Here is a 26,598-nt window from a genome sequence, read left to right on the forward strand (position 1 = left end):
TACATTTCATTTTCTGTTTTTTATTGCATTGTTTAAAAGAAAGTTTAATACAATATGTTATACATTTAACTACCTCAACTTGGTTTGTAGAAACAGAATACCCTCCATCCTACCATTAAAACTCTGCTTTAGCTGGATGTTTTCCATAAATATGTGGTTATCAGTTTCCAATGCAACAATGATTGAACGGTACTAAATGTGAAGAAACTTACATAGAGATTATAGAAATAAGGTTAACGGTACTATTAGGGTGGAGGGTATCTTGTTTGTTGCTATTAGTGCATCCAAAAACTAAATAAAAAACCAGGAAACCTGCACTTAAGGACAAGATCACTTCTTGGTTAGAGAGAATCATGCAATCTTGTTGTTACAATAAGCTGCTTATATCTGTTTATTTTGCCTTAAAAAGACTTTTATGCTCTTGTCTCTCTTCTGTCTTGTAAACACTTTAATTTCCTTAAAGTATCCCTGATGGCATGGTAAATGCTATGTGGAACAGAGCAAGTCAATAGATTTCTCAGTTTTTCTAGTGTGAAATTGTTCAGTAATATTGATTGTGTTTTGGGATGGTTACTGTGTTTATACTATAGTCCACACACAATTTGACAAATTTACTGGATGAAAAAAAACATTTGCATTTCCATTACCAGATAAAAAGGGAGCAGATGGGAGCAGGTTCAGATGGAAATCTATGGATTGTAAAGTCTTATGGAGTATTACTGTGTTGCTTTTGTGTCAGTCCCCTTTAATTGGCCTAAATAAAAGTTGATTTGGTGCATGCAGTGCATGGAGAAGCTGTGTGATTGGATAAAAAATAAAGCAGGTCATAAGTAATGATGTCGGTAGGAGGCGGGTGTGTGTCATGCGGTGTGGTGCAGTCTGCACACACAGAATTCAAAATGAGCAGCTTTCCCTTTGTGTCAATCACGAAGGCCTGAAAATGGAGCTGCCAAACACTTTACTTTTACTTTACTTTACTTTCACCTTACTTTTCTCCTGAATACTCAATTTTAACACTTTTAAAAAGATTCAAAGCATTTTTGGGAAAAAGCAAAGCATCTTTTTCTTGTTTGTTTTAGTCTTATAATCTTTACAGTTCTTAACCATATTAGTTCAGTTTGATGCAAGAGACTGAAGAAATAATCATGATTTTGCTCAGGGTGAGATAAAAAGTCTGGATACAAGATATTTATATTAGAAATCTTGTAAATTCTTATGTAAATTGCTTGAGACTTTATTTTTCAGTTTTGTATAGCAGTAGTACGCACCCTAATGTAGAAAATGTATATCAGCTATGATATACACATGTGAGTAGTACAAGCACAGTAACTAATAACAAATGGGAACAATGGCATTAAATTGTGATTGACGTGTAAACATAATGTACAAATGTACTTGGTATTTTATTTGCAATGGAAGATTAAAATAGTTATTGAAAAATATTTTACTGTATATAAATGTATGCAAATTTCCATGTTAAAAACATTCCTTTCTGAGTCCTGATTGTGAAGGGTGTCTATTGACTAGAGGCTGCTGCCTCAAAACGGCAGTGACATATGATATAGTAAAGATCAAACTAGTATGATGTATGTGATGTATTAAAAAAGAAACAAAAAAAAGAAAAAAAATACCATGGTTATTTTTGGTCTGTTGAGTAAGTTGCATTTTGTGATGAAAGTCTGAAATTGTGCTTAAAAACACATTTAATTGGTTACTTAATTTTGTTGTAAAATTAAACTCTAAACAAAAGAACCTTAACATTTTGTATATCTTGGATTTTTGTACATTTTTTTTTTATTTTACTGCAACACAAGGTACCAAATTCATTAAATAAAGTACACTGTGGTCATTTTATCAGCCTCTTCTGCTCAGTTGATTCATATGAGACAAATACAAGGACAAATATGCATTATTTATTTATAGTAAGAGGTAGATTGATTTCTGATAAACACAAATATAATTTATTTTCTATATATACTGAACACAAATATAAGTGCAACATAAGTGTTGGTCCCATGTTTCATGAGCTGAAATAAAAGATCCCAGAAATGTTCCATATGCACAAAAGCTTATTTCTCTCAATTTCTTTGCAGAAATGTGTTTACATCCCTGTGTTAGTGAGCATTTCTCCATTGCCAAGATGAGCCATCCACTGCACATTTTAGAGTGGCCTTTTACTGACCCCAGAACAAGGTGCACCTGTGTAATGATCCTGCTGTTCAATCGGCTTCTTGATAAGGCTCACACAACACAATGTGACAGTTCCCAACAATATCCAGCAACATCACACAGCCATTGAAGAAGAAGATGTGTGGCGCTGCATGAGGCAAATGTTGGTCACATCCAGGGGTTAAATTGGGCTGGGGCTCAGCGGAGCCATCTCCGGTAGCCTGGCTAAGCAGCATGACGAACGTTAGCTACTGTAATGTTAGCGTGGTGTGATTGAGCAGCATCGAGTTGTGTCGTAAACCAACTTGTCTACCAAAACACTAGCTCGCTGTTTCTTCAGAAAGTGTGCAAATTTTAGAAAGTTGTCTATCTTGTTGTGGTGTGCTCCAGCAGGACAATGAAGCGGCAGTGAGAGGAGGCAGCTGACAGATTGCCCAATTACAGAGGTATCTTGCTAGTTTAAGTCATTAACAAAACAGTTAATCGTTCGTAGCTACTGCACCACATTTAGCAGGGTTTTAGCAGACATGGATAATATCAGTTATCCCAAAATTGGGGCATGTATTAATTTGTGGGGAAACGATTTGTGTAGCTGAGATTAGCCTGAAAAGAACCATGTGCGGTTTGTTTACATTGCATGTTTCCTGTGCAACTGCAGAACATGGGGATGGTAAGGAAATGGAAAGGACGTTACTGTGGTCACAAACCGTACCTCTATGAATAGCTAGCCAATCCAAAGACCCTCTGTCAGCCCTGGGACTCTTAGCTGAAAGGGAAGGGGTCAGATTACACAGTTCTCCTGAGCCACTGGTCAGAACGCAGAAGACAGAGACAGAAACAGACTTTTACATTGTAGCTTATAAACAACATGCTTTTGCTATGAACCACAATGCTTTTGGTAGCCATGGATTCAAAACAACTTCAGTTAAAAGCAGTATGCATGTACAGTGAGGGAAAAAAGTATTTGATCCCCTGCTGATTTTGTACGTTTGCCCACTGACAAAGAAATGATCAGTCTATAATTTTAATGGTAGGTGTATTTTAACAGTGAGAGAAGGAATAACAACAAAAAAATCCAGAAAAACGCATTTCAAAAAAGTTATACATTGATTTGCATGTTAATGAGGGAAATAAGTATTTGATCCCCTATCAATCAGCAAGATTTCTGGCTCCCAGGTGTCTTTTATACAGGTAACGAGCTGAGATTAGGAGCACTCTCTTAAAGGGAGTGCTCCTAATCTCAGCTCGTTACCTGTATAAAAGACACCTGTCCAGAGAAGCAATCAATCAATCAGATTCCAAACTCTCCACCATGGCCAAGACCAAAGAGCTGTCCAAGGATGTCAGGGACAAGATTGTAGACCTACACAAGGCTGGAATGGGCTACAAGACCATCGCCAAGCAGCTTGGTGAGAAGGTGACAACAGTTGGTGCGATTATTCGCAAATGGAAGAAACACAAAATAACTGTCAGTCTCCCTCGGTCTGGGGCTCCATGCAAGATCTCACCTCGTGGAGTTTCAATGATCATGAGAACGGTGAGGAATCAGCCCAGAACTACACGGGAGGATCTTGTTAATGATCTCAAGGCAGCTGGGACCATAGTCACCAAGAAAACAATTGGTAACACACTACGCCGTGAAGGACTGAAATCCTGCAGTGCCCGCAAGGTCCCCCTGCTCAAGAAAGCACATGTACAGGCCCGTCTGAAGTTTGCCAACATCTGAATGATTCAGAGGAGAACTCTTTGGCATCAACTCAACTCGCCGTGTTTGGAGGAGGAGGAATGACCCCAAGAACACCATCCCCACCGTCAAACATGGAGGTGGAAACATTATGCTTTGGGGGTGTTTTTCTGCTAAGGGGACAGGACAACTGCACCGCATCAAAGGGACGGTGGACGGGGCCATGTACCGTCAAATCTTGGGTGAGAGCCTCCTTCCCTCAGCCAGGGCATTGAAAATGGGTCGTGGAAGGGTATTCCAGCATGACAATGACCCAAAACACACAGCCAGGCAACAAAGGAGTGGCTCAAGAAGAAGCACATTAAGGTCCTGGAGTGGCCTAGCCAGTCTCCAGACCTTAATCCCATAGAAAATCTGTGGAGGGAGCTGAAGGTTCGAGTTGCCTAACGTCAGCCTCGAAACCTTAATGAATTGGAGAGGATCTACAAAAAGGAGTGGGACAAAATCCCTCCTGAGATGTGTGCAAACCTGGTGGCCAACTACAAGAAACGTCTGACCTCTGTGATTGCCAACAAGGGTTTTGCCACCAAGTACTAAGTCGAAGGGGTCAAATACTTATTTCCCTCATTAACATGCAAATCAATTTATAACTTTTTTGAAATGCGTTTTTCTGGATTTTATTGTTGTTATTCTGTCTCTCACTGTTAAAATACCATTAAAATTATAGACTGATCATTTCTTTGTCAGTGGGCAAACGTACAAAATCAGCAGGGAATCAAATACTTTTTTCCCTCACTGTATAATGTACTCATAAGGCAGCATTTGAGTGGTAGGGCTTAAATGTGAAAAACTGCATGGTTGATGTGCATTTTGCCCCCATAAATGTGCTTTAGGTGTAATTTGGCTAGCAAGTAGAAACCAGGGGCAAAACACTGATAGTCATAACAGACCTTTTCTCTTAATGTATGTCTCAAAGTGTACCAAAACACTGCACTTAGGGGTTAATGTTCTGAAAAAATATTCAAAGCAACAATATCCTTGGATCTCTCCATTTTATTTCACTCACCTTCCACCCTGTCGCGCCCCGCCCCACCGCAAATAGGGCTCCCCCAGCTCCAAAATTCAAATTTAACCCCTGGTCACATCAGATACTGACTGGTCCACAACCCTACCTTCTTTGTAAGGTATCTGTGACCAACAGATATATATCTGTATTCCTTGTGATGTGGAATCCATAGATTAGGTCGTAATACATTTATTTCAATTGACTGAAATTGAAACTGGACAATTGTCACATTTCTGAATCTATGTTTACACACCCCTGTCCTAACACAAGTCCTATCAACTGGAATCTTTACTTTTTTCTCTCTAGGCAGAATCAGGATTTTGCAAGCTAAAATAAGTAATTGATTAATAGGTATTATTGAATGAGCTAATATGTTTTACCTAAATGAATCACCAAATAACACTGTTTCAAATTAGGGTGTGAATACCTCCAGACAGCTGTAATGCACAGCAACTATTCTACACATTTCCTTTACATTGGTATACTATAGAAATGAAATGTATTTACACAAATAGTCCACACATATTCAAATAAATGTCCTGAGAATACACCTTACCTATTAGTTATATTATTTAGCAAATACATCTTTTTTTTGTTTTACTTAGGTGTTAGATGTTCATTTTTTAAATCAGTAACCTTTGGCACACATTTTTGTAACCTTTGTTCTAATTTTCAAAATTGTTTAATATAGTTAAAAAAAAACATATATCTTTGTGAAAAGCAGTGGCATCGGTGTCCCAATATAGAACTGTATAACTGATGATCCCTCAAAGACTGCAGGAGGACCTCTGGCTAGGACTGTTCATAATTAAAGACATTACTGCCTGGGTACGTTCAGTTCATTATTATCCTCATCTCTTAACTTCCTCTTGTTCTCATCAGTATAATTTATGTGGACATAACAATTTGGCATTGTAAGAGGCTCATTCCCTTCCTGTAATGATAGATTTCACATTGGCTGTTAATTATGGACAGTTAAAATAGCGGATATTTTCTATTTTTTAAGATGTCCAGTAGTTCTATTTTTGGACTTCCACAGAATCCATCATAAAGAAAAAACTCCAAACCTCAAAACACAATCCATACACAGGAACACCAAGATATTTCAGATTTTTATTGTCAGCAAACAAAACACATTATCAATGAAATTACTCAACAATAAATACTTTATAAAACATTTTAAAACAAGGGTTCTGTGTCATGCAACTTGACTGACACACACACAAAAAAAAATATACAATGTAATTTCCAGGTTTGTAGAAAAACAAGCATTACAAACAATGTGGGGGATACATGTATATATACAGGTATAAACATTTATCTACTGTCTCCGATAGACATTCACACAAATAGTCACAGCAAGATCCCTGTCCAGTGTGTTTAACATATTGTATAGATTACCTAGCATTAATATGAAATTGTCAGTTTATAATAGTGCTACTCAAGATGTAAATAAAATATTTAAAAAGTGTCCGCTTTCAGTTATTGTTTAAAAATGTCTATATGAAATACATATACACATATATATATTACTGTGAAAATTCATTATATTAACAAAAAACAAAATGCTGCACAACTCCAGGTAATCAGAACCAAAATGAATGCTGCCCCATACATACACACCTTAAAGTCTGGTCCAGTGTGGAGCAGCTTTCCCTTAAAACACAGATTTATGAAATACTATGCTAGATCTGGCCAAATATAATCCCACCTCACCATCCTTAGATTTGCAGTAACTATTTCAATTGTCAAAGAAAATGACGATGACTCTTCTTCATGAATGATGTAAAATTGCGAACATGAAACAAATACAGTATGTTAATGTAAATGATACAAAACAATTTAAACATAAACTGCAAGAAGAATAACAACACAGACATGGACCTAGTCATACCGCTCTATGTATATAGTGTGTGTGCTTTTTCTTTCTTTTTCATAAGTTGCCAGCATTTGCAACATCTGTCTTGTAAAATTTTACCCATTCTTCAATTCAGGCCACCATGCACCATAAATGCACCAGGATTGCTTTAACATTGCTGGGCTCCTGGCAACCACCCCCTTCTTCAGATCCAAGCATGGCATTTGAATTGGACTGAGGTAAGATTATTGTGCTGACCATGCCAACACTTGTCTTCCTTTATAGATGCTGTCATTGACTTGGCTGCATGCTTTTTATCATTGTGGAGGTGCTGAAATGTGAAGCTCTGTTAAGATGCTGTGTTAGTATTTCACTCAGTACTAAATAAAGAACTGATTGCATGAGACTGCAGTATATCTTTGAGGGTGCTTAAAATATTCTAATGATATTTGATATTTTTAATTACTTTAAAATATGTTGTAACTAGCATCACACTTCTGTGAATAACTATATGCATAACCATGAATGTGTGATTTTAAAAAATATTTTAATTTATACAGTTTTTCAAATACTAATATGAAATTATACACATTATTAAAAAAAATAACATTTTACTACAGATCATACTTTATAAAATCAACATTTTAATTCAGTCTACAGTCAATTTTTATTAAATATACACTTCATATGGACTCTTGAATAATATTTTTTAGAGAAACATATAATATTGTATTGATTTAAAGAATGTGCATTTCAAGCAGTTTTATAAATGTTATAAATCTTATCTTTCAGCCTAGTTGGAGATCCTTATACAGTCATAGATAAAGTATTCACATTCCAAACTAAAGGCCGATTTTACATTGGAAAAATACAGCAATATAAGCATATATATGCGAGAAAAACTTTCCTTGTGCAATGAGAAGTGTTACAAAGCATGATAGACCTCAACACCTGTTGACTTTCCAGCAGGATTAATGATCCAAAACACACATCCAAGTCTTTGACCAAAGGGTTAGGGAGAGAATCAAATCAAATGTTCCTCAGTGGCCATTGAATCTGGAAAGGTTCTGAATGGAGGAATGGTCTAAGATCCCTTCCACTGTGTTCTGAATTATAAATGATAGAAAAGGGGAGGGCACACAAAGTACAGAAAACAAGGATGCCAATAATTGTGATTGATTCTGTTGAATAATTAACAAAGGACAATATATTCCACATGTTGGACAATGCAATATAGCTCATTACCTGTGTTTATACCGTCTTTTTTGCTAATCTTTATCAAGGGTGCCAATCATTTTGGAGGTGACTGTAGACAGATTGATAGATTTAAAGATAGAGATGACTCTGTACTCCAAGGCATTAATAGTTTTAACAAAGTTGTATTTACATTGTAGAATATGTTGTCTGTTTGGTTATTAACTTTTTACCCAATACAGAGAGCTTGAAAGAAACCAACCAATTAACGAATACAGGTGAGGTGCTGTGGTTCAGTTGATGGCACCAGTAATTCTCTATAAAAACAAGATGGGATCACTTCACTGGGCAGTTTTGCCTACAGAGTCAGCAGTTCTGAGCTGTCAGAATGGCCATAATAAAAAAAAAACTTTTGAATGCATTTCGTTTATTGTCCCATATGACAGTGGATAGAGGATAGGATAACACCGGAAACATTAACCATCACATTCATTATTTTTGATTACCCTTTTTGTCTCCAAGTCACAGTAGTGCAAAACCCTATATGGGATACTTATTACAGTACCAAATATATATACAGATATAGCTGTCAATACCTGTGAATCTTTTGCAGTTTGTCAATACATGAAAACAGTGGGTTCCCTGCCAGCCAATATGTCCTTTAGATCCACTCATAACATTTAACTTGGAATCAGGTCACATGTTTTACATTTAACTTGGAATCAGGTCACAATGTTTTACATTTAACTTGGATTCAGGTCACATGTTTTACATCTTTTAGAAATTGTGTGTAATTTGTTGTGTGTTGAGAATCATTGTTTTACTGAAATGTAAATCAAAAGCCAAGAAACTTAAAATTACTGAGCATCCTTCCAGTCAAGTGGGAGGTGCACTGTTGTTTTTTTAGGCGTGTTTCCAGTCTCAAAGACACAAAACAAGTCCACATAATGCTGAAACTGCCACCATATTTGAGCGGTTTGTATTGCTTTCTAGAACAGAAATCAGCATGCAGGACTTAACGTGGACAGAAAGGCAAGATAACTATCCTCCTCTCCTCCATATAAAATATATATTATACAAAGTATTGTTTAATGACTCTTTCTTCAACACTTCATTCATGATTTTGACCTTTAATGTACAGATTTTGCATAGATCATACAGAAGAGTGAATAGTAAAACAGAAAAGGTTCAAATTAGGTCAATCGATTACCTATAAAACTTGACTTGTATACACTGTATAAATTGGACTAAAAACACATTATTCAAAACTATGAAATTACAAAAAATGTTAATAAGCGTACTTTCTCACTGAGGCTCCTAAATTTGTACTTGTGCTATTTTTTAACCGAAAATTGAAAACGCGCTTTGAGATTGTGCTCACTAAGAAATATGTGTTGTACAAAATAAATAGATTGCGTGGAGGAAGAAAATGTACACATTTAAAAATCCCTTCAATGGTAGCATGTACTAAACTAGGAAAGATAATCCAGATTTGGTTGCCCACTCAATACAGGTCAGAAAATAGACATATGTATGTAGACAGCAGTGTGGAGTAGTGGTTAGGACTGGACTCTGGAGCAGAGGGTTGAGGGTTCAATCTCCAGGTAGGGACCACTGCTGTTGTACCCTTGAGCAAGGTGCCTAGATTGCTTCAGTAGAGCAATATAAATAACATGTACTAGAAATATATTTTAGATTATGTATAATTTACAATGATTAAAAAGACTCATACACATACGGTTCACACAATTGTGCACTTGCTGTAATAGTAATTAGAGCCAATTTAAAACATACTGTTTTAACATTTATAAATGAGACACTGACACACAGGTTGTTCTGTAACTCCTAACACAGTTGGATGTGTACTTGTATGTATATATAAAATCTTACATTTGCACAGGAGCAATAAATACTTTTGTATGTAACAGTAAGAACAGGTTCACACATCAATTCTACAAACTCGCCACCAGACACTCATATCATGGAAATATATAATCTTAGAGTATTTAAAAAAAAAAAAAAAAAAGTCCTTAGTCTTCTTTATGTCTTCTGTGAAATCGCTCTAATAGGGCACGAAGGATGTTGCCAGGGATCTTCTGGTGACGGTCTATAAGAGACTGCACAGCATACCGCACCTGAAATTGAAAGGTATGAATCACAGACCGATGTTCTGTTCTGCTGCCAGAGAATATTGCATTTGTTAATGACATTAAATGTTTTTACAATCGCTTGACTATTATATCTGCACCTTTTTAGTTCTCAATTCTGCAAGTGGACTGTAAGGTAAAGCAGTGCATTGTTACTAAGACAGTCTGTAAATAAAAACTCTTGTTGAGGACTGGTCTTCTTATTCACCACACCGCTGCAACACATCTGAGTAGACCAGAGGGCATAAATGGAAATGTTGACACCTAATTTTAGAACTAATAAAAGGAAGCACTACTTTATGCAATTAATTCAGAGTATATTGAACAAGCTGGCATGTCATGTTGTAGAATGTGACACAGTGGAACCTTTCTTGCTAGTAATTTTGAATCATACAATCAGGTGAAAAAAGGGCAAAACAGTTTTCATTTCTTAGTAACCTTTGTCTGCTGTTGTAAGTGAGGATGTTACCATGTCCTCAAATCTCACCCGCTGGTCAAACTCTCCTTTCTTCTTTTGAACTGAGCTACTGAAGCCAGTAAGACAGAATACAGGTTCAATTAGTAAGGGTTCTCTTTTTGTGGTAAGTCAACCCAAACACGGTTGTATTTTCCTCCATAAATCACGGGAATACTAGACACTACCCTTCAAAGATAAGCAGCTCAAGTGAGAGCTGAATAGCAGAAGTAAGAGACTGAAAGTTCTGCAAAAATAGATCCCCAATTCGAATTATGCATTCTACCGGTATGAGATGAGAAAATCACTTCCAATTATCAGCATCATATTAATAATCAGATTGCATTTCAGCTGATTAAATAACCCACTTTGTTGGTATTCTCTCACTTTTAAACTTTAATGGATAACTCTGACTCCAGTTATTCGGTTTCCTTCATTCTTTTTGTGTGCATTAAAATCAATCTGTGTATCACATCCATATATTTTTATTCAGGTTGGAAGTATATCCATTTTGTCTTTAATAATAAGGCACTACAACATGGATTTTTCTGTCTGGATTATTTAAATATATTTTAATTATTTTAAGTATAGCATAGCATAAAGTCAAGCATGCAAATATATATATATATATATATTTTAAACTAATATGAACTATTTTTCATTTCCTAATTCCTTTAATTAAATAAATATACAAAACATATGGAGAGAGCAAAATGAAAGGAATACATTTACCCAGGTGGTATAAATATTAGTGCTGATGAATTTGGCATTCGACGAATACGGTGCATGAAAAAACATAATGCAAGAGAAACGAGAAAAGATGCAGGAAGTGTAACAGGTGTTCATCTGAAGGCACAATCTAATTGGCAAGTCTCTTAACAAATGTTAATTGTTTTATAGCTCTAGGCCAACTTTCACTCTTTCAATTTTTTGATCAAAATCACTTCTTCCAATGCAAGCACATCTGGATCCTTCAAAGGATTCTGGGTTGTTTGGACATAATTTTTCAACTCTTGCCAAAAGCTTATAGAGTGAAATGAATGCCAGCACAACAGAACCACATTGCATTGAGCCGGAATGCAGTGAAAAGGCAAAAGGTTACTTTAAAAAACTCTAATTTATGTAACTGAATCACTCCATTTATATTTGTACAGGTGCAGTAAGTGGATACATAATGCATTTTATTATTTGAAAAAAGGACAAAGGTGTCTGCTAATAAATAAATAATAATAATAATAATGAGTACCAAATTAGGTAGCTTCTTACCCCTTTTGAAACATGTTTAATACAGGAATAAGTTAACAATTTTGCCAACATTTAATATTTATTTTGATTTTCAAATTTGTAAATATTATGGTTTCACAGGGTTTGGTTGTTTCTCTTTTTTGGTTTATGAGAACATGTTGAATTTATATAAAATAATCAGTATATTCTGATTAAGTATCATTATGATTCTGTACACAACTGTCATTCTGCATTGAAAAGGTTAAACGACAAAAAGTTGCATGCTTACCTTATCTGCTAATTCAGCTGCCGTTAAGTTAGGATCGTATGGAATGGGATCACCCAAATAAGTGCGAAACTTCACAGGAAAACCTCCATATATGGGTACGATTGGTAATCGAAACTTTTCATACAACCATCGGTATAACCCTAAATATGAAAAGAAAAGGATATTGAACAGCAATAAATGTGATAAAATAATAACTGAGACATGATGATTAAGTGCATATTACACTTTGAATGGCCGAAAATAACAGTCAAACCCCAAACTCTGAAAAAAAATTGGATACGTTTTTTCACACCCATTGCATATTGTATATTTCAGCTCCATAGCAATAATTAAAAATAATGTATATATTACTTTAAATCCTTTTGCTTTAAGTTAAAAAAATATATAATATGATACTTACTTATACTTCCAAGTGATCTGAATCCTTCTCTGACATTTTGTGTAAACATAGGTATTATGGGCTAAAATTTGGAGAAAAAACAATACATTAAAAAGGTCAATATAAGCAAGAAAATATAGGAATTCAGTTGAACTTTTCTGTTAGTTTCCCATGCAATTTAAACTGGATAAAACCGGTCCTGTTTATATGTTGAGGTATTCTGCTTGTTATTTTAGTTTTTATTAGATTAGTGTGTATTTGTGCAACACACACCAGTATCCTTAAACGAGTGCTTTTAGTTAAATATGAAAACAATGATTCGTTAAATACGATTAAAATGATTCTGTTCCTCTGACACATTTCCCTGATCCTAGCATGGCTTTGATTCTGATGGGACTCATCCGTACTCAGATGCAAGTGAACCTCCGAGATTAGGGGCATCCCAGGTACATCAGAAGAACCATTGTCTGAATAGGTCACATGCAAGGGTACACCTCCTCACAGCACAACAATGTCGACTGCTCAGCTGATGTGGACAAGAAATCAATGGGCTTTATTTATGTGGCTTAAATACATATACACACACACACACATAGTGGCTATAGGAAATATTCACCACCCTTGGACATTTTCACATTTTGTTATGTTACAACCTGAATTTTTGATACATTTAAATGGGATTTTAAATATATAACCAGGATGATAATGCACATGATATAACCTGTGCCTAATGAACAGTAAGAATTGCTTTCATCACTTCAATTAATTCATTATATTAGTTACAATAACATGTTTGTTGATGTAAGCATGCTAGATTTAACTGTAACAGTGAAAAACTGGATTACAAATATCCATTCTTTAACATGTTAAAATTATCTTCTGCCCTAAAAGTGTTTGCTGAAGAATATAATTCCTCAGTACTGATCTTATACAAAAGTACACAACTAAGGTTGGAGTGACACTCGTTATCTCTGTGTAGGGGTCAATGTGTGCTGCAGTCATCCAAGTGGCCCCTGCCTGTAGCCTGATTATCTCACCAGCTCCTTATCACACTCCTACTACTTGAAACACTAAATTCCCCTGTGCCGACTGGAGTGACTTATGCTGTTCTCCTTAAAATTAACAAAAAATACATTCCTTAAACCATCCTAATATTAAAAAACCTGGCAATTACTCAGTTCAATAGTCCCAAAACTAAACTATAAATTGTAAGCTTCCTAAAGGCCAAAGTAAGTGTTTGTCCTTTTCAATTTAACCATGATCTTTAGCAAGTTGGTTAAATGATATTAACACCTACAATGTTTTTACCTTTTTATCTGTACAGAATGTAGGAGGAGGGATGCAAATGTTCAGGAGCCACATATCATGAGAGATTATAAACTTTTATAACATGTTTGTCTCCCAGGCACAGACAAACTATGTATACATGTATGCAAATCAATTACAATGTAAAATTGTAATATATTAAAAACTAATCTCACTGTCCTCAATTCATTGGGGTATTTTTCTTAAATCTAATTTCACAGTAAGGCTACTGGTCGTACTTCAGATATTTGTTTTCTGCATTAATGGACAGTTTTTGTTTTAAACTTAAAGACACATATATGCAGTATATCACAATCGCTCCCTGACTCAATATGTCCAGGAAAAGTGTATGCTTAGAAATCATGTCAAAAGTAACCTTTGCACGCAATACATTGGTTATGGTGTTTGATCACAGATCAGCAAACATGACATACCAGGAAGCTCACAGCCATTTTTGCTGCAAAACTTTTTAGGTCACTGGGTATGTGTAAATCTAAGCAAATAGAAAATACAAAGATTGACTACTGAGATGGAAACAACGCCATAGGAGGGAGATAAAACCTGTCCTCGGAGAAAGACAGCCCAGGCATTTTGCCATTTTGTGTCACTGCACTAATATGAAATAGGATATCTTCCACCAGAAAGGACCCTGAGTTTTCCTTTTTAATTGTCATTGCATTTATGGTTTTGTTTTGTGTTTGCGTATCTGGTAGGATATAGATGAAACAATGCAGTATCTGTGTGCATATTACTAGATGGACTGATAAAGTTTGCGACAGCATCAGCAGATAAGAAGTTCATGCTTATCATGATGGCCAGGGTTACAGGCATGTTTAGTTTGTCAGGAAAATGCATAATGTTAATGCACTATGAAGTACCTATTTGTCTTTCCTATTTATCCATAGAGAAAGGAGTGACTTTCTGTGTAACCCTCTTTAAGACTTGGTATGATTAGACAACATTATCTGCATTGAAAAATGTCCATGTCTAGTCAATTGAGTAGTTTAAAAACAAATACAAACAAAGAAAGAAATATGTATATATTTACTAAATAACATTTTCTCCTGAACTTCAATCCACGATAACCTAAATATCACATTATTTGTTATTTAAGATACATGTATACCTCTAGATAGAGGGTCCATTTATGTTGTCTGTTATTTTATATGCAGAGAATAGCTTCTACTGTAATTGTTCTAACAGATGTTTTCCTATGAGATCATCTTTCGTCTCAGTAATTTAAGAGCATTTGGAATGTCTGCCACAACACTTTAATTCTAATTACATTGATGAAAAGCAATTGATCAACACAATTACAAACATACATAAATATATAATAGGAATAATAGCAGCATTCTGTTCATTTTATAAGCCATAAAACATATTGCTCTTTAGTTTTAAATCACTGGACAACATGTAAAGCATTGGGTAAATTGCATGAAATGTAATAATTTTAACTACATATTGTACTAAACCTGACAGTATTCAGTGAAGCAAGCAAAATAACTCTGTAAACCTCAACTGTGTGACAGAAGGCTCAGCAGTAAAACCACGTACCACTTTTGCATCAATGGCCACTTGGGCGAATCCCTTTCGATTCCCCCACAACAGGACATACGACTCATCGCTGAAGAGCGCCTCCCGGACCCCACCGGGTGAGATACCGAGAAGGTGTCCATTCTTCAGAGCATTGACACACTCCTTCTGGGGGCCATGCATGACACTGAACACCTCCAGGAGCAGCTTGAAGCCTGGCAGGGAGGGCACACAGCCAATATCAGAAGTGAACAATCAAGCCAAGCATTATTAATTTACTAAATTTATTTTAATTTTTGCCTTTCAGAAGTCAATGCAATCTTACTTTAGGGCAATACCCAAGAATAGGAGTGAGAACAGAATGTCAAATTAGGTTTGGCAATAAATTCCTCACTGAAAAGTGTCCCATGATGTCAGAATGTCATAGTTAGTTTATAAAGTATTAAGCTCACATAGTAAATTCAGGAACAGTTTGTGAACTACCGGAGAACATTAATCACATCATCCACCTTGAATCTTCAAAGAGCAGTTTGATTTATAGAAAAGTAGCAACCCCTTCAGAAACAAACATTCAGAAATGTATATAAATTGCAGCAACATACATGTTTTTTTTGTGTTTTATATATATATATATATATATATATATATATATATATATAAAAACTAAAATAAAACACATGAAACCCTTGCCTCAGTTTGTGATCATTCATGAACAGATCTTTAGAATCTATTCTGTGTATGCACATTTTATGATCATGTGTTACAAGAACTGTTTCATGCTTATTTCAAGATTAATGAAGTTAATGAAGTTAACAAATTGTTCTTGAGGAGTTCATACTTTACAGCAGGCTCAACTGGCAAGGAATACAATGTTCAACTACAACAAAGTTTTCCACTAAACTCCACTAAAGGCTGAAACAGAAGCACTGCTCCATTATTAATTACTGATGCTGCCACGACTGACCCCTTGAGGATCTATGCAATGCCACTATACCAGCAGGTTAACGATGAAAGTGTTATAGAAACCTGTGGTGTTGACGAGTACTTGCCATCTACTGAGCCGGGCATCATCCCAAAACATAATAAAACCTATTTTGACATTTTCATTCATATAACTCAGGTCACATATCAACTGGGAAATATAAAACAGGGCAAAAAACAACAGTGAATTGAACACAAAACACACTGTGCTGATTATGCCACATCTCCAGAATGTGATTGTTCTTGTTTATTGTAGGACAATGCTAAGGTTAAGTTGACACAACTGCAGTGCTATAGTGCTGCATTGAGAGCTGTCAGGAAAGAGGTTGTTTTTCTGGACACAAATCCAGTAGTATGAGGTTGTCATCACAGTGCATTTTGTTTGTGTAGAAGAACAGCAGAATGTTTTTCTATCCGGGTGTCAGATTCATATTTAATATCACGGAAAATAAAGTGGAACAAAGATGTGCTTTCTGGGAGGACGGATGACTCTTAAAATCTCACTCAGGACTGTCACAGCAACAGTGTGAGCATCTGACTAAATTTCGCAAAGGTCACTTAACCACTAGGTGATGATCTTTCTAAGAACGCCAAGATGCTATTAAACAGAATAAATTATGACGTTTTTCATAATTCCGTTTTTATAATAATAATACTAATAATAAAACATTTAGTTAGAAAATACTAATATATCATAGTGTGTATATAATGAAATTAAACAGTTACACACTTTGACAGTTGTTTTGCATTTATAACTATTGCTATATTCTAGATATTCTTCTAGTGTTGAATTACTGTGACTGACTTCTCTATCATATCGGTGATTTGAAACTAATTACCAATCAAGCAAGTCAGAGAACGTTAATCACTGTTCACATCCCTTAAAGGAGTGTACTGCATGCAAATTAAACAGGGTGTTGTTTCTAAATCAAAGCACTTGTTTGAGTCATGCACCACAACATCTCATTCCTTAAATCAGTACAGTCTGTCATCACATCACAGGAAACTATAATCATATAACAAAATCAAAAGCTGCCACATACTAAATATCTGTCAATGTCATGGTCTGGCACTTCATAGAAAACTTCCAAAATCCTGTTCCTCTCATTCCTAGGAGAGCAGATCTCTCAGTCTTCGATGACACCTAATCCAGCGGTGTCACCACAAAACTGCTTCTTGCAATCTCGGATCATCTTTTAGGTCCATACGTTGATCTAAGCTCTCAGGGGGTCCTCTTCTAAAGCAACTGCCTTTCAATATATTATTCATTCTATCCTGACTTTTTTCCCTGAGCCCTTTCATTAAGATGCTCTTGACAGAAATGAATGCTTAACATTCCTTTGAACGGTTACAAAAGAATAAATTGATATACCTGGTAACTTAAAGAGAAAATGATCCGCAACAGAGTGGCACGTCCTCCCCTTGTGAATAATGACGTTAGCTAAAAAGTAATAATAGTCTATCGGAATGGCTCCATGATAATAAACAATAAGGGCTGGTCCTTTGTCTGGGATCTTTTCCAAACCATGGATTTCATAACCTGTCAAGAGAAAAGGAGGATGACAGTTTAAAACCCCTTACTTGTAAAAAAACTCTACCTAGACCTATTCAGCTTACACTGCAAAACACTACAGGACAGTAGCAATGTGTGAAACAGCAAGTTTCAATTTCAATGAGGCTGAAACAGAACCTATTAAATCCAATATGACAATACGCTTTCAGTCTCAACCAATCTTCAGGTTCATAGAAGTGCAGGGATTCAGATTCCACATATCAGAGCAAGGCCTTAAACCTGCATTTAGAAAAAGAAACAAAAAAACAGACTCACCTGCTTTTGGGATAATATGACTCAACTGGCTGAACTGTTTCTCCTAATGGCAATATGATATTCTGAAGAGAAGGTGATCGTAACAGCACTTGGACTTTATTTATTATATAGTATTTATTAATGTATTAATAATATTAATTTATGAATTTAGAACCCCTATATCCATGACCTATTTGTTTGTGAACCTGAAGGCATTTCACAAGATGGTAAATTATAAGTAAGCACACACAAGAAGTGAAAAACTTTCCACTCAGAAATGAATTACAAAATAACAAAAATATTTTACACTATCATACAGTGGAGAACATTCTGAATATTGTAAGATTAAAAATAAATACACACTGTTACACTACGAACCACCTGTACATCATGCAGCTATTGTAAATGGTTAATTGAAGCAAGAACCACATCTCATAAATTTGTCAAGCACAACATTTATAGTGAACTCCTCAACTGCCCAAAGTCCAAAGCAAGCCATCATTTGAAATATTACAATTTTAACAAGGTAACAAAATATATATGTGAGAGAGAGAGAGAGAGAGAGAGAGAGAGAGAGAGAGAGAGAGAAGCAGATTTTGCAGTGGTGTGTTATATCTAACATCAGCCTATAAAATAGATGTCCTCAGAGAAGGCTTCACATCCATGATGATTTTGTGCCATCAATGTACTGTATTATCCTCTTTGGAAATGTCTAATTAAAGCTGCACATTATGGAGGACATCAAGTTGTGATAAAGTGCAGCAGTATCGCAGTCACAAGTCTACCATAAGAGCTTCACACATTACAGACATTACATAAGAGTTCTTTCTGGAAGTGGTTATCTGTTAATGACATGAATGTGGTTTATAGGGATGGAAATAAGAATCACTGAACATCAGTCTTGTTCACTTCAAGTTCTAAGAGATACTGACTGCTGTTCAGTGAGTTATTTCCATCCAAATATATATATATATATATATATATATATATATATATATATATATATATTATATATATATATATATTAATATAAATAGGACTTCATATGTCTGTATTTACTCACCAAAAGGTTACACGCATAACATACCCAAACCTGTATCATATGCAAACCTATAAGTTCTTATTTCCACCCCTAAAGTTAAAGCAGAATTGTCTGTAGCAGTAAAGACAGCTGGAATTTTAATGATACCGTGCCTCCAAAGCAAAGTCTTTCTTCACTGTCATTTTATTTTGCTACCAACCATGGCTACATAGCTGTGTGACAGTTCTTTGCACAACAAGTAGATTGATTGAGAAGAATAAACTTTTCTGACGAATCTGTGGAGCCTTTTAATCCCAAGGTTTAATTATTTTCACTGCCTTTCCCTTCTAAGGGAGAAACACTTGTAATAATAAGCAGCCCATATCAATTCTGTCATTGAACTATTAAGTTGTTTAAATGTCCTAACGTCTCTGGTTTAAAACATAATGCTCTTTCATCTGTTAATTCTGCTATTAAAACAAAATTAACTACAAGTGTAGTAGTTCAGCAGCATATCATTTAGGCCTATAGCCTCATTTATAAGAGAGGGATTAAAATAAAGTCAGTAAATATTTTTAAAATATTAATCATAGTGTTCACAATATCATAACGGCAAAGCATTACCAATTACTGAGCAGTTCTTATTTTTCTGAAATTTCCTATCTGGGTCACAACATATTTGATCACACAGCATTGTGAACATGCTGCTCTCTTGCTTGTGGAACCCCGTTGTGCTAGTGTTGCTTCTAACAAATCTTCCAACGATGAGTGACACTCAGGACCAAAAAGTGATGCTAAAAAACCTCTTACATTATTATTCATGCAAAATTGAAGCCTTTAAAAACCTTAAGCAAACTCTTGAAAAGATATATACCTTAATAAATGTTGTTTTGTTTCCATGCTGAAGGCAGCTTTAAAAACGGTTCCCTACATTTGTGAACAACACAGATACAGAACATGTCTCTTAAGGTTGAACTCGTTCTTGAAATAGTATCACGCTTCCTGAGAAAACTGGAGTATCTCGCAGCAAAGGTAAGCCTTTGCAATCATTAAGCAGAAGCCTATTTTAACATGTAGCCCTAGGCACAGTGGTTGCATGCTAAGTGGTACATCTGCATATCGGCTGTATTGTTTCTTTCCAGGTGGTTACAGATTAGTCCTTTCAGGCATTAACTTATGGCTACTCAAATATACAAATGTTTCCACACTCATCTCCAATTTGATACATTCAAAAAACCTAAACAAAAGACACAAATCTCTCTCTACACTACTTACTACATCAAACATGAATGTTTAAATGCTTAAGAGCTATGCGTATCACTGGGAACACAGTGTTCAGAGTTTCACAGTTAATTAAATTAACGGTCATGTTCAGAACTGATAAATAAAACAAGGGAAAGGGAAAGGGAAAGAAGAAAGGAAACCGTGCAGACATCTATTAAAACTTTCAAGATCAGCAACATTAAAATTCTATTAATCTCTCTTGAATGAAAACTGCTATCAGTTGACATCAATAGATAATGTATGGTGTCCCACAAAAATAGGCCTCGGTTCAAATCAAAATGACCTTGAATCTGACAAGTGTGCTTGGTCAGCACACCCCCATAGAGCGAACTCTCTGCTTTACTCATATAGCCCATAACAGCCCCCGGAGGACCAGGCGACTTCAAGTCAAACACGTTTGACATAGACGTGGCTGCAATGCTACTGAAAATGGTTTTATTCAAATCTATTCTTAATTTTATATTGCAGAGAGGAAATGTTACCCTTTGTTTGCAAAGCTCTATAAGCCGCTGATCAGTTTCTTCCACACACATGCGCATGCCCACAGCAACGAACACGGTTTATTTTATACCAAAGTCAATTTAAACTTGCAAACACACATACATAAAAAATGAATGAAAAAAAGCTGAATTATGTAATGTATGTTGAAAGAAGAGGTTTAGCAATAAATATATTGACATCCCAAACAAAGCTAATAAAATCTGAAAAGCACTTAGAAATTCTGTGGCGAGTGCCAGGCTAATACACATACACTAAGAGTTAAAATCAAATAAACAAGTGAAAGCAGTTACCATGCCATATTGTTGCATGCCCATCCCACAAGGTTGCCAGAGTTTTCCTTGCACCATCCCACGGGTTGTTGGAATAAGCCTCCTTGAGTTCATTTTTGCGCTTGTAGACATGGAGGAAGAGGATAGAGAGGTAGAGAAAGAGCAGGATGAAGAGGGGAAGGATGAAGACAATCACCAGAGGGGTAAAAACCCACACCAGATAATCCAGGTAGTTGAGGTAATCTTCCAGGTTTCCCAGTCCAATCCACTCCTCCCACAGGCCAATCAAGCAGGAGAAATAGCCCACTGATTCCTGCCCCCTCATGCAGGAGTCATTGCCACTTGGCATCCTGTTCCCGAGTGTCAGGGTCTCCCACAGGCAGTCATCGAGGTTTTAATGGCATTGCTTCTGCCAACAGGGGGGTTCTAAGATTGAAATGAAAGAACAAAGAATCATAAAGGTAACAATAATAAGAAAAGACCTTAGACTGTTTAATCAATTATCTTTCTCAGCTATTTAGGCAACTACTTTTCCACTCAGTACCGCTTTTTTGAAAGCTGTTACCCCAGGACTATATGAGTGGATAGCTGAAACTTACCTTCTTTTTATAAAAGTAAAACATACTATACACTGTAAAGAGTCGTAGAAATCTGGAGAGATATTTCCAATCAAAGGTTTTTATTACAAGCAGCTGCAAGGAAGAGGTTCAAGAGGCGATCTCAAGAACAGTCTTAGAGAAGTTACAAACTACGGGCACTTTTATACAGACCAGACAGGAGAGAAAGATAACAAGACCCACATGTCTGTCCCGTGATGAGTGCAAGTTCAGTTTCTGCCCAACAACTCATTAGGAAAACCCATATATGGTTAAACCGGGGAGAATTAAGGCATATGTAATGTTTAATATAAGGGGGTTTGTACGATGTATCAAGCCCAAATTGCTGGAGAAAACTGGTTCTTATCAGACCCTGTTCTTCTAGGTATCAGGGTTGATCTATAGCACAGTACCGTAGCACAGTGAGACAGTGACCTTGTTTACACAGACACACAGAGAAAAAAATGCAGTTCATCACACTGCTTAGGTTGATCAAAAACCTAGCAATTTAAGGCTACAGTTAGCTACCACCCCTCAATTGTTAATGTTTAACAGAAGACGGAATACTGTGAGGCATGCTTGGGAAAAGAAAAGAGATATACCTCGGTTTATATAAAACTGGTTAGGCTATCTTTGCTGTTTGGTCTTTTACTCTGTTAATGAAGGTTAAGCTTTAAATCAGATACAATTATCCTAATAAACAAAAACAGTGTCAGGAAATAACTTAATACAGAAAACGGGGTAGCATTCTGAACACATTTAAATGAAATGTTATACAATGGAAATATGGATTTGTATTGATTTAAGAAAAAGAAAGGAAATAAAAAGCACTTTCAGAGACAGCATTTGTAACATACGCGATATATAAACAAAAACAGTCCTCTCAGAACTCTGATGCTAAATTATTACTGAATTACACACACTTTGCTCAGTTTGCATTATCTTGAAAGCTTTAATAAAATATAGGCCTACTTATTAAATTATCCTGAAGAACCAACTCAGCTACAAATAAAAACAGTAGGAATCTTAGTCCTACCACAGAATTCTTAAACAAAAATACACTGAAAATAATTGAAAATAAATTCCCATTGATAACTCAGTAAAGTTATAACAAAATACTTATAAGTACACTAGTTACACTACACTAGCTCTCTGTTGTCCCTTTATCTATGCTTTATCTTCATTGTTGTGCCAGACACATTAGTAAAAGTACTTGAAGATAAAAATAAAAAAACAAGGCCAGCAACTATTAACTTTTGAATAAAAGGGGAGAAAATAAAAACGTGTCTTGAACATGGAAGGACCTCATATTACAAACCCAATGATACAGAATGTGTACCATTATTTTAAACGTTCTAAACAAATTAAGTGAGTAATTAAAACTCCAAGAAAGAGATACATAATGGGGATATAACATATGTAGACCATTAGTGATCTAATGCTCACCCTTTTCATTTCATGTCAGCATGCAGGAATGCTCAAGTTAAATGTAATATGGACATTTAATAATAATATTATTATGAATAATAATATAATATGAGAAGATGGATGTCTGTGGGATATTTTATAGCAACAAATTGGGATAGGTAAACTGTGATATTAGATTAAAATGGGCATGGACAAGAAGTAAACTAACAGCTTTGGCATGTGGGTCATGTGTATATTTTAACCACGACAGACTGAACTGGTATACTGCCAAATACAGTTTACTGTTGTTTTTGCTTCTATTATTATATTATTATCATCATCATCTTTGAATGCCACATTTTATTTCAACAGTTAAACGACTTTATTGTATTTTTATATAATGCCTTCAAATTCAAGAGAAGAAACCACCTTGCTTTGTATGAAATCACAGTATGCCCGATTTGCTAAATCAGATGGGAAATACAATTTCTGGGTTCCTCTATCAGTTTCTCAACATCAGAAAATAAGTACATACGGTTTGTATAAAGGTCCTGGAAAAAGTCCGGACAAGAACAGGTTGCAATCAGCTGATCTCATTACAGACTTACATTACACACTAATGGACCCGACAAAACACACACAAAATAAAACTAGGATTGACAACTTTTACTTGCAATAAAGTGACCTATATACTGGCTGTACTGAATTCATTAAACATATGTTAGAAGCGTTACATGATAGTACAGTATGGAATTATAATATTACTTTTTTTTTCATGTTACTCAATGAACCACCTTCCCCAATCACGTTTCAATTAATGGTAGACAGACACTAATTGCTGTGCTATACCCAAACAACTAATGCGTGTGTAAAATAAAAAGGATTGAATATCTCATGTAGCTATAAATAATGAAGCGTCCGAGCCGATCCGACAACATGGAGAAGACAGCGAAGGACGACCCACAACAACAAGCACCAGAGCCTAAATGATGTGACAACGATCAAAGTAACGATCGTGTACTCCTCGAATAACATACATTTGAATCGCGATTAAGCGTGTAATACCTTAGGATCATCACATTGCAAATACTTGAAAAATCCCAACTGAAGCCAAACCTCAGTGAAGTCGAAATTCATCCCCTTGCACTGACACCTGGAACCTGCAATATCGGGTTTCTGGAACTTCCGGGTCCGGCCGGGTTAGGATCAGTGAGACACCAACCGGAAATGAGCTAGCAATGGTTTCCTGTTTGAGAAAAAGCGTGTGAGCTGTGGAAGTGTGGTAATGTAACTCAGCGTCTTCACATGGTGTAAACAGCAGCAATAAAGCTTTGTTTGCAACAGACTTTCACTTTAGGATTCAATTGCAATCTACCCGACAAGGAATACACCATATGTACATACTTGCAGTAGTTTTGGTATTGTTTTGAGAAATGTTTAAATGACAAATGTGTAGAAGCCGATCCAAAAGGCAAGCATCGATAGCCACACAGAAAACTAAATTATGTATATGCAGACCTAGTAGTCTCTTGTAAAACGTTTAGTGCATCCTTGCCTTTATATGTGACGTCTTGTCCTATAAGGGGAAAGTAATGGTACAGGCATACTGTACACATAGAGCATGGTAAGGAAAACAGTTTGTCAGGAAACCAGAACAAATATGAATGTTTAAGTCCAGCGTCTGAGCTCACACCCTGTCCTCGTACTACAACATCTGAAAAGCAACATTTTCATTCAGAGAAACGGCAAGATGATCAGTGGGAAATGGAGTTTGGTTGCTGAAATCCTTTTCAGCATTGAAGGACTAGAACATGACACAATTCACTGCCTCTGCTCCAGAGCGTTTGTACAGTAAGTGACAGTAAACACAAGCTTGTAATGTCAAACCCTGTGTGTAGTTTCCGTTTGTGCATGGGTGTGGATGTAACTTGTCTATCGTGTGACTGTGAACTTTGGCTGTGGGGTGTTAATTTGAAGAAAAGCATTATATCTGAGTTTACTGATTCAGTTCTATACAGTATTTCTGTGGTTCTCCCTATATACTGTAAGTCCTAAGGTACAGGCACAAGAATTGCAACACGTGATAAGTGTGTGATCTATACTGAACAACAATATGAACACAACATTGTAAAGTGTTGGCACCATGTTTTATCAGCTGAAATGAAAGGTCCCACAAATATTCCATACAAAGCTTATTTCTCTCAAATTTAGTGAACAGATGTTTACATTCCTGTTAGTGAGCATTTCTCCAGACAGGTGTGGCTTATCAAGAAGATGATTAAACCACATGATCAATATACAGGTGCACCTTGTGCTGTGGTAAATGAAAGGCCACAAAATGTACAGTTTTGTCACACAGCACAATGCTACAGATGTCCCACGTTTTGAGGGAGCGTGCGATTGTAATGCTGACTGCAAGAATGTCCACCATAAGCCGCCTCCAATGTCGTTTTAGAGAATTTGGCAGTACGTCCAACCGGCCTCACAACCGCAGACCACGTATCATGTTTAACCATGCCAGACCAGGACCTCCATATCTGGCTTCTTTACCTGCGTGTTCGTCTGAGACCAGCCAGACTGACAGCTAATGAAACTCATTGCACAAATGCATGCACAAACTGTCAGAAACCATCTCAGGGAAGCTCATCTGCAGCTCATCGTCTTCACCAGAGTCTTGACCGGACTGCAGTTCTGGTGGGCATTTCTTCAGTCAGCATGCCAATTGCACGCTCCCTGAAAACTTGAGACTTGAAATCCATAGATTAGGGTCTATTTAATTTATTTAAATTGACTGATTTCCTTATATGAACTGTAATTCAGTTAATTCCTTGAAATTCTATCATGTTGTTTTTATATTTTTGTTCAGTGTATGTTCATCTATGAAAAATACATGATTCAGCAAACTTATTATGCAGACTGATAATAAACTTTTTCCATGCATTCTGAGCAAATTAAATTTAGATTATCTGTCATAACTATAGGCTACATTAGCTGTGTTGGTGCATCCACTATTTAACGTCCCAAGAAAAGTTGGACAGGAGTTGTTATTCAGAAGAAAAGCAGTTAACCTTAACTGAAAATGCCATGTAGGCATTATTGCTGTATTTTGTATGCAAAACATGGCAAATAATAAATATATAAGGATGTATTTACAGTGAGGGGAAAAAAGTATTTGATCCCCTGTTGATTTTGTACGTTTGCCCACTGACAAAGAAATGATCAGTCTATAATTTTAATGGTAGGTGTATTTTAACAGTGAGAGACAGAATAACAACAAAAAAATCCAGAAAAACGCATTTCAAAAAAGTTATACATTGATTTGCATGTTAATGAGGGAAATAAGTATTTGATCCCCTATCAATCAGCAAGATTTCTGGCTCCCAGGTGTCTTTTATACAGGTAACGAGCTGTGATTGTAGTACTTGGT

General features: G+C 36.0%; 2 protein-coding genes across 5 annotated transcripts in view; one reads left to right on the top strand and one right to left on the bottom strand.

Moving 5' to 3' along the window:
* Window positions 1-7,401: 7,401 nt before the first annotated feature.
* tmem68 (transmembrane protein 68) lies at window positions 7,402-24,364 on the bottom strand. Of its 3 annotated transcripts, none has more exons than XM_066719842.1 (7): window positions 24,288-24,364; window positions 21,190-21,594; window positions 17,659-17,826; window positions 15,327-15,520; window positions 12,486-12,546; window positions 12,086-12,225; window positions 7,402-10,106 (listed from the first exon to the last, which is right to left on the bottom strand). In XM_066719842.1, the coding sequence occupies exons 2-7, from the start codon at window positions 21,515-21,517 to the stop codon at window positions 10,002-10,004; spliced, it is 996 nt and encodes a 331-aa protein (XP_066575939.1). In that variant the 5' UTR covers window positions 21,518-21,594; window positions 24,288-24,364; the 3' UTR covers window positions 7,402-10,001. The 3 variants fall into 3 exon arrangements, with proteins under 3 accessions (XP_066575939.1, XP_066575930.1, XP_066575947.1); XM_066719833.1 differs by having other exon boundaries at window positions 24,237-24,336; XM_066719850.1 differs by lacking the exon at window positions 17,659-17,826 and having other exon boundaries at window positions 24,237-24,336.
* A 12-nt stretch (window positions 24,365-24,376) lies between these two features.
* Window positions 24,377-26,598, top strand: part of tgs1 (trimethylguanosine synthase 1) — a 35,581-nt gene continuing 33,359 nt past the window's right edge. Inside the window, exons 1-2 of one of the 2 annotated variants that reach the window (XM_066719820.1) lie at window positions 24,377-24,453; window positions 24,910-25,022. In XM_066719820.1, coding sequence (XP_066575917.1) covers window positions 24,922-25,022 — 101 coding nt within the window. In that variant the 5' untranslated portion in view covers window positions 24,377-24,453; window positions 24,910-24,921. The other variant, XM_066719812.1, reaches the window with a different exon arrangement.

This window comes from Amia ocellicauda, chromosome 2, assembly GCF_036373705.1.
Source record: "Amia ocellicauda isolate fAmiCal2 chromosome 2, fAmiCal2.hap1, whole genome shotgun sequence".
Classification (NCBI taxonomy): Eukaryota; Metazoa; Chordata; class Actinopteri; order Amiiformes; family Amiidae; genus Amia; species Amia ocellicauda.